Here is an 8,648-nt window from a genome sequence, read left to right on the forward strand (position 1 = left end):
GAAAACTTAAAATTTCTAACTTTTAGAAGAAAATATAGGAGAAAATCTTTGTGGCTTTGGGTTAGTCAAAGAGATCTTAGACGTGACATGAAAGCCTGGGGTCCATGGGAGAAATTTTTGATAAATTGGACTTTATCAAAATGTAAAACCTTTGTTCCATGAAAGACACGGTTAAGAGAATAAAAAGACATGTTACAGATTGGGACAAAATCTGCAGATCACATAGCTGACAAAGTACTTGTATCCAGAATGTGTAAAGAACTCTCAAAACTCAACAGTCCAATTTAAAAATGGACAAAAGGCTTGAACAGACACTTGACCAAAGAGGGCATATGGATGGCGGACCAGTACACAAAAAGACATTCAGTATCCCTAGCCAGCAGGGACGTGTGTGTTACAATCACAGTGGGGGTCACTGTGCATGTATTAGAACAGCTAAGTATCTTTTTAGTGACAGCACTGAGTGCTGACAAGACTCCAAAGTGACTAGAACTCCCCTACCTTACCAATGGGGATGCCAAATGGTACCCCCACTGTGGAGAACAGTCTCTTAAAGCTAAACATGCTCTTGGGTGCCTGGGTGGCTCAGTTGGTTAAGCGACTGCCTTCGCCTCAGGTCATGATCCTGGAGTCCCGGGATCGAGTCCCGCGTCGGGCTCCCTGCTTGGCAGGGAGTCTCCTTCTCCCTCTGACCCTCCCCCCTCTCATGCTCTCTCTCTCTCATTCTCTCTCTCAAATAAATAAAATCTTTTAAAAAAAAATTAAAAAAAAAAGCTAAACATGCTCTTATCATATGACCCCACAATCCCACTGCTGGGTATGTGCCCAAGAGCAGTGAAGACTAATGTTCACACAGAAACCTGTACACAAATGTTTATAGCAGGTCTGTGCATATAATTAAAACTAGAAGCGAATTGAGGTTTTTCATCTGATGAAGGAGAAACAAACTGTCAGCCTATACCATGAAATAATACTCGGCCATCGGGAGGAACCTGGAATGATCTCAGATACCGCGCTGAGCGAAGGAAGCCAGTTTCAAGAGGTTATATGAGGAACAATTCCATTTATAGGACGTTCTCGAAAAGCCAGAGCCACGGTATCAGAGCACATCAGTGGTTGCCAGGTTTAGGGGTGACTCCAGAGGGCCGCGCTAGGGAGCTTTCCCGGATGACGGAGCTCCTGGTCGCCGCGGTGGTTACGAGTCTGTACGCGTGCTGAGAACTCTGGGAACGGTTTCACTGTGTGTTTAAAACCCCAGCCGCAAGACTGTGAAAGACGCTGCCCTCAGCCTTGAGGATAACCCCTTTCCCACGGAGACCTGGTTCTTTGCGCGCAGGTTACAGGTCTCGGAGAGGGCGCGGCAGGGGGCCGAGGAGCGGAGCCACAAGCTGCAGCAGGAGCTGGGGGGCCGGACGTGCGCGCTGCAGGAGCAGCTCTCCCAGCTGCACGAGCAGTGGTAGGCGGGGCCGGGGCGGGGCCAGCCGCCAGGGGGCGGGGCCGGGCAGCTCCCGACTGGGCGCGGGCGGTGTCTCTTCTGCACTTACACCCGCGAAGCTGGAATCGGGGTGTGTGTCAAGCCCCGTGTCCCCTTTCGCAAGTGAGAGCGCCGGCTCAGGGGGTTCGGGAACGTCCCAGGGCCACTCAGCTGGTGAGGGGGGAGTGCGGTAGCTTTCTCCCGCCCCCACCCCGTGTCCCCCAGTGGGAGCTGGCTCTGGGTTGCAAAACGCAGACGACGTTTTGCAGGCTCTCTCCTCAGGTCTCCGCCTGGGTAGAGGATCCCGCTCGTGCGGTCCGAAGTGTCTCTCGGGGCTCTTTTCCTTTCTGTGCGCTCGCGTGCTGTCCCGTGCATGCGCCTGCTTCCCCCGGCAGGGTCCTGGTCTTCCCTCTGGAGGGGCAGGTGGCCCTGCTGGAGAGGGAGCCTGGGTTCCCTGCTTTGCTGACGGGTTTAGGTGCAGGTGCAGCACTTCTGATTCCTGTGAACTCCCCATTTCCTTTGCGGAGAATTGGGCCGGAGATTGTGCATCTTCTATGCATCTCTCTCACTGAGACTAACTCAAGTTCATTTTGGGAAAACAGCTCGAGTCTAGAGAAAGAGTTGAAATCAGAAAAAGAACAGAGACAGGCTCTTCAGCGAGAATTACAACAGGAGAAGGACACTTCCTCTCTACTCCGAGCAGAGCTACAGCAAGTGGAAGGATTAAAAAAGGTAAGGCAGCCGGCCTGGGAGGGGAAGAGCTGCTGCTGTCTCCAGGAGCCCCGGCTGCGGAGCCCCTGGTACAGCCAGAGCTGCGGCTGGTGCGCACACCGGCCACTCAGGGAGCAGTGCGGTGGGGAGAATGAAACGGGGGGGACAGCCTGCAGTGGCGGCCGTAGTCCGGGAAGCATGCCCCACAGGCTGACTCAAAAGGCGAGTGAGGGCCAGCCATGCAGAGGCGGGCTAAGGCCATCTCAGGCACACCGGCCACACACCGGCCCTGGCGGAGGATCCTTGGGGATTTCGTTGTGTTGAACATGATCATGGGTGCTGCTGCACGGTCTGAATGAGCCCACAAAGGTCCTCTGGTCTCTGGTGGAAAGTGTTTAAGAGCCCCTCCCCGAGGGAGCCCACTGGGCTAGGGGTAGGAACCACTGGGGAGGGGAGAGGTTCCACAAGAGCCTCTCAGGCTCCAAGAGGGGACAGGAAGAAATGGTGCGCAGAAGAGGACTCCTAGAAGTTTCTGCATCTTCCCCCCCCTTGATTCCACTTTGGTCTAAGATTTGAATTGCATACCTTCTTGCCCCGCACCCACACTTAACGTACACACACAAGCAGAACATGTCTGACGTCAGAGCAGGGGTCACCAGGCTCTGGGGCAGAAGGCCCAGGGGCAGCTGGGAGGGACATGCCCACCACTCAGGCCTAAGCCCTGCTGCTCTCCGTCAGCCCTGAACCCCAAATCACTGTCCTGGGTCGTTGTCAGGGCTCTTGCCAACCTGTCCTCCAGGGGCCCCGGAGGACAGTGGTTATCAGTTTGTGAGCTTCACCCCACACGCGCACGTGGTCTCGGGCTGGGCGTGAGATCCCACATCCTGGCCTCCATCAGCCTTGGTCATTCATTTTCGGGAAGTTGAGACCAGCCCTTCCCAAAAAACTATTTATTCAAATGAGCCTTCACTGTGCAGGTATCCTCCGCTCCTGCATAAGGCTCATCTGTGCGTGTTTTGAGGCAGTTCTCTGTGTTTAAACGGCCTTTTAATAGCAACTCAGATGGGCAAGGCCTTGCTCGCCCTATGTGGGTGACTGATTTGCACATAGCTGTTTTCCTGTCCCACGTCACTGTCCCCACTGCAGGTGCCCGTTCTAGAGAAACAGGCTAGTGAGAAGTCATCCATGAAATAACCGCAGCTCAAATGAGATTAACACAACAAAACTGCTTTTTGCTCTTGAAAAACATTCTGACCTGCTTGTCGCTGCAATTACATGAGTGTGTCAGGCCTCTGGTTGGTCCATTTTAGGAGCTGCGGGAGCTCCAGGACGAGAAGGCGGAGTTGCAGAAGGTTTGCAACGAGCAGGAACAAGCCCTCCAGGAAATGGGTCTGCACCTCAGCCAGTAAGAAGCCTGCCCCCCTCCTCCCCTGCCACCTGTGTCATGGCCACTGGGCCTGCCCCCCCTTCTCCGGAGTCACACCAGCCTGCCCACCAGGAGCCAAACTAAGTTCTGCTGTCCGGGAAGGGGAGGGCCGGGTGTTCCAGGGTGACCCCCCAGGAAGTCAGGCCTCGGAGACACAGCGCCGGTTTAACTAATGCATTAGGAAATCCCTTCTAGTGAGCCCTCCTGTTCACTAGCTCAGCCTCTAGGTCCCAAGCAAGCCAGGGGGGCGGTGGGTGGGGTGCTTGCTGGCCCGCAGTCAGACCAGGGGGGCTGCCGTGGTTTGAGGATTCCACCCGCTGTGGCATTAAGCACAACCACCGCCCCCCTCTCTGGATATTCATGTCTACCAGCATCCGTCTGTCTGTCTGTCCTGCTGGGTACTGCTCTCTCTCCTTTGACCTGACAGCCCTCCCCCCGGGGTCCCCGTCCTGCCAGGTTGCTCTGGCCCATCCGATAGGTCACACTGCAGACTGTAGGATTTGTTCATTTGTGAGATGACTGTGTTTTCAAAGCCGCTGGGGAGCTTTATTCTCCTTAGGAGTCAGGACTCCTGGTTGCAGGGAGCCAGAAACCCAGTTCAGACTGTCTCAAGCCAAAAAAGCCATCAGGAATCAGTGTCTCCCTCCTAGTCTGCCGTCCTTCTGCTCCCTCACCGGTGGCTCTGGCCCCCACCAGGTCCTGTTCTGGCGCCTTCCCCAAGCACAGTGACCAGAGAGATGGGGGTCCCGTGGAAGCCTGTGACCAGAGGTCCAGACATGAGGACCGACAGAGAAGCAGCTAGAAACACACCGTAGTAGCACGCGCATTAGGCTGTGCTGAGGTTGTCGTGTCAAGGACGTGTGACGTGGGCAGGGATCCCCAAGGAACATCCTTGGTGCTTCCTCCCTCCCTCTCTCTTCCCTCCATCCTGCAAGCTGACACCAGGTGACAGAGGACAGGGCTCTCCTCAGAGCCTCCACCAGCTAGACACAGCTGCCCGGTTTCTCTCTCTGGGCAACGTCCGGATCCTTCCCAAGTTGTGTTTCCCAGGGACGTGCTTGCACGTTCGGGCTGCCGTCCTGACCTGGGGTCCCCTGGTTACCCCCTGCCGCCCGGGCAGCTTCTGGTCCTGTCAGACTGCAAGCCTGTCTCTGAGCTGCTCGGGCGGGACTGAAGGCCCCGATGCTCAGTTTCCCAGTCCTCCCCTGGAAGTCTCGTCTGTGTCTCAGAGCCCTGCCACTCTGACCCTTCTGTTGATCCAGTGACAGTTTAGGCTAATGTCAGCTTTTCAGAAAAGGCTCAGGATCTCCCTGCCCCACCCCACCCCCCAGCCTGCAATTACAGATATACTGTTTCATTTTATCTGGTTGAATTCTGCCAGTGTAGACCACATTCAGGCCTGTCTTCTATGTGGACGACTAAGGAATTGTTCTTCCCCTAACAAGGGTGGAGCAAGTGAACCTGTCCTCGGAGCAGGACTGTTCTAGAAGGAGCAGGTAGCAGGAAGGGGCCAGAGGAGCCGTGCAGATTTGGGTGCCTACTGTGGGGGGGCCCCGCACCCCCATTCAGGCACATGTCCCATGCAGGAATGGTTGCCCGGAGAAGCCAGGAACCTGACTTCTAGGAAATTATTCCCAGTTCTTGATTTTATTTGACAGTGAGAGAGGGAACACAAGCAGGGGGAGCAGCGGAGGGAGCAGCAGGCCTCCCACTGAGCAGGGAGCCCGATGCGGGGCTCCGGGGCTCGATCCCAGGACCCCGGGATCACGACCCGAGCCGAAGGCAGACACTTAACGACTGAGCCACCCAGGCACCCTCCCAATTTTTAAATGGTTGCAACTACTTCAAAGTCTTTTTTTTTTTTTTAAGATTTTATTTATTCATTCATTAGAGACAGAGAGAGAGAGGCAGAGGGAGAAGCAGGCTCCCAAGGAGCAGGGAGCCCGATGCAGGACTCGATCCCAGGACCCTGAGATCATGACCTGAGCCGAAGGCAGACGCTTAACCATCTGAGCCACCCAGGCGCCCTACTTCAAAGTCTTTTTAAACCTTGCAGGCTCCACAGTCTGTTTTGGGACCACATTCGTTCCACAGGCTCCTAGAGTGCGGCAGACATGAGCCAACATGATGAGGTGACTCTGGGATGATAAAAGGCAGAGAGCGTGTTCTGGAACAACTCCTGTATGGGGCTGCTCTCTCCTAAGCCGTCACCCTCCTGAAGCCAGTCAGACAGTAGCTGTGGGCTTGCTGAGCTTGAGAGCCTCACACGGCTATAAATCATCTTTATTTTTTTTTTAAGATCAAAGCTGAAGATGGAAGACATCAAAGAAGTAAACAAGGCGCTGAAGGTACTGGATTGTTAACGTTATTAGTCTCAGAATCACTGCCCCCGGCTTAGTCAGCTCACGCTCCTGCCCTGGGCGCTCAGGTTCTCCCGAGTCAGGTGAGGGATGTGTCCCAGAGGCCTGTGACCTGGGGACATGTGACACTGGCAGGCGCTGGGGCCCAGCCCACAACCTCCGTCCTGATTTCGGCCCCTCAGCTGGATGTTCAAGAGCAGGCCTAGATCACAGGAGCCCAAATGAAGGGAGGGAAAAGTGGCAGAGATCCAGGGGATTTTTTATTTATTTATTTTTTTTTTTTTTTAAGATTTTATTTATTTATTTGACAGAGAGAGACACAGCGAGAGAGGGAACACAAGCAGGGGGAGTGGGAGACGGAGAAGCAGGCTCCCCGCAGAGCAGGGAGCCCGATGTGGGACTCGATCCCAGGACCCTGGGATCATGACCTGAGCCAAAGGCAGTCGCTCAACCGACTGAGCCACCCAGGCGCCCCCAGGGATTTTTTTAAATAGGGAGCAAGTGAGGGGCCCGAGGCCACCCCGAGCCAGGCCGCGTCTCTGGAGCATCTCGGGGAGGGCCGAAGGATGCCCACCACCTAGGGCAGGCGGGGACGCGTGGGACCAGGTGACCCGGTCCGGGCGCCAGGCTGGCCAGCTGGGCCGTGGACGGGGGAGAGAGGGGCAGTTGAGAGAGGAAGGGACGGGCCAGCTGAGACAGGCAAGTCCGCCCTCCACCAGATCAGAGACCCTGGCACCCGGCAGGTCGGGGCGGCCGACTATCCCAGCCGTCGCAGCAGCCGGACGTGAACTTGGCGGCACTGGCTTTCCTCCCTTGTACCTGGAAAGCTCCTTGAAGGGCACCCCTGCCCTGCCCGGATGTGCCAGCCAGCGACGGCCAGCAGCACCACACAGACGAGCTGTCGGGCGTCGCGCTGCAGCTCCTGAGGTGGCTCTGTCGCCGCCAGATGCAAAGGAGCCGGAACAGCTCCTCAGGCCTTTGGCCCCGTTGAGCGCTCAGTCCCTCTGGCTGCGTAAATGGCACATCCTCGTTTTCCTTTAGAAAGATCTCCAGAAAGGCAGCTTTAAAGCCTCAGATCCCGCCTCTCCATATTGTGCTGCGGGTTGGGGGCTTAGCACGTGCACAGGGACCTCCCAGCCCCCTCCCCCCACCCCGGTGCGTTGCCTTCTGTCCCTCAGCAGGGCCCGCCGTGGCAGGGCTGGCCCCTCTCTGTCTGGAGCAGGTCTCCGCCAGGGTCGGTTTGCAAGCGCTAGATCCAGGCTCAGGGTACCTTGGCCCAAGGGCATTTATTGACAGGGGGCGGGTGAGTCTGGGTGACAGGAAGCCGGGGAACCTGGCTGGAGGCCAGGGGTGACCTGCAGGGGCCGGGAAGCCCGAGCCAGAGGGTGGGTGGTCGGCAGCTCTGGAGCTCCGGCCGTGGCCGCGTCTGGGGGGAGGCGGTCCCTGGAAAGGAGACCCTCAAAAGGCCCTGATGTTGGGCAGTCGGAACACAGCTACAGGTCGGTCAGGAGCCCGGCCGCAAAGTGGGATTGTTGTGGTCTTGCCCCCTCAGGGCCATACGTGGCTGAAAGATGATGAAGCGACGCACTGTAAGCAGTGTGAGAAGGAGTTCTCCATCTCCCGGAGGAAGGTACGTGGGGTGGCCCTCCAGCAGCTCCCACAGGGGCTCCCCTTCGGCCCATTCCCGTGGGACCCGGGCCACCGCATGCGCCCGCGCTCGCTGCTGTGCTGACCCCTGCAGACGGCTTCCCGGCTTGTCCCCACCCGTCCTTTCAAGGATTAGCAGATTTCTTTGGGACTTGGGGTGCTCGCATACAGAACACTAGGTGAGTGTGTCAGTCGAAGTTCATTGTCAGCAACAGGACCAAAATCTGGCTAAATTAGGCGGAAACCATCTCTAGAGAACCTGTGGACAGACCGGCATCCACAGCCCCAGAAGCTGAGCGGCGGTCTGGGCAGGGCCCGAGCCCCAGGGACTCTGCCTTCCGCTTCCAGGACTGGGGTCCCCGCACCCAGCCTTTGGTCCGGGGCTCATGGGGCTTTGGTGGAGCAGCGGGGCAGGACACGGGTCCCTAGCAAGACTGGAAGCCTGTCCAGCCCACAGACCGCCCCCCGCCCCCGAACGGACCCCTGCTGCTGGGGGGGGGCGGTCGGAAGGCATCCCGCACACTGGCGGAGGACCCCTGCTGCTGGGGGGTGGGTCCGAAGGCGTCCGGCGCGCTGGCGGGGACCCCTGCTGGGGGGGTCGGAGGCGCGCCCGCCCTGACCGCCCCCTCGTGCCCCCAGCACCACTGCCGCCACTGCGGCCACATCTTCTGCAGCACATGCTCCAGCAGCGAGCTGGCCCTGCCCTCGTACCCCAGGCCCGTGCGCGTGTGTGACAGCTGCCACACCCTGCTGCTGCAGCGCTGCTCATCGTCCGGCCACTGACCGCCCGGCCAGCCTTCCGCCCCGGCTGCGCCGCCGGCTGGGGCTCCAACAGAGCCTCGTCTCTTTGCTCCTGTCCCCTTCCCGCGCTCACAAAACCAAGCGGCCCTACCGCGGTTGTACTACTGTCGCGAGCACCCCGCTCCCGTCCCCCCACACCATGTCTTCCCTGCGTCAGAGTCGAGAGATGGGCCGTGCCCCACCCTTGTGAATATGTCTCTAGACCTGCAATAAAAGCCTTTATTTTTCA

At 57.8% G+C, this 8,648-nt stretch overlaps 1 protein-coding gene across 1 annotated transcript in view; it reads left to right on the top strand.

Annotated features, from left to right (window-relative positions):
• Window positions 1-8,648, top strand: part of RUFY1 (RUN and FYVE domain containing 1) — a 60,309-nt gene extending 51,661 nt beyond the window's left edge. The window contains exons 13-18 of the mRNA XM_045890425.2: window positions 1,337-1,456; window positions 2,077-2,206; window positions 3,496-3,590; window positions 5,911-5,959; window positions 7,524-7,601; window positions 8,258-8,648. Of these exons, the coding sequence (XP_045746381.1) occupies window positions 1,337-1,456; window positions 2,077-2,206; window positions 3,496-3,590; window positions 5,911-5,959; window positions 7,524-7,601; window positions 8,258-8,401 (616 nt within the window). The 3' untranslated portion in view covers window positions 8,402-8,648. The remainder of the gene's footprint in view (window positions 1-1,336; window positions 1,457-2,076; window positions 2,207-3,495; window positions 3,591-5,910; window positions 5,960-7,523; window positions 7,602-8,257) is intronic.

Source organism: Mirounga angustirostris, unplaced genomic scaffold (genome assembly GCF_029215605.1).
Source record: "Mirounga angustirostris isolate CCGP_5_RB_7025 unplaced genomic scaffold, mMirAng1.0.hap1 SCAF_7, whole genome shotgun sequence".
Lineage (NCBI taxonomy): Eukaryota > Metazoa > Chordata > Mammalia > Carnivora > Phocidae > Mirounga > Mirounga angustirostris.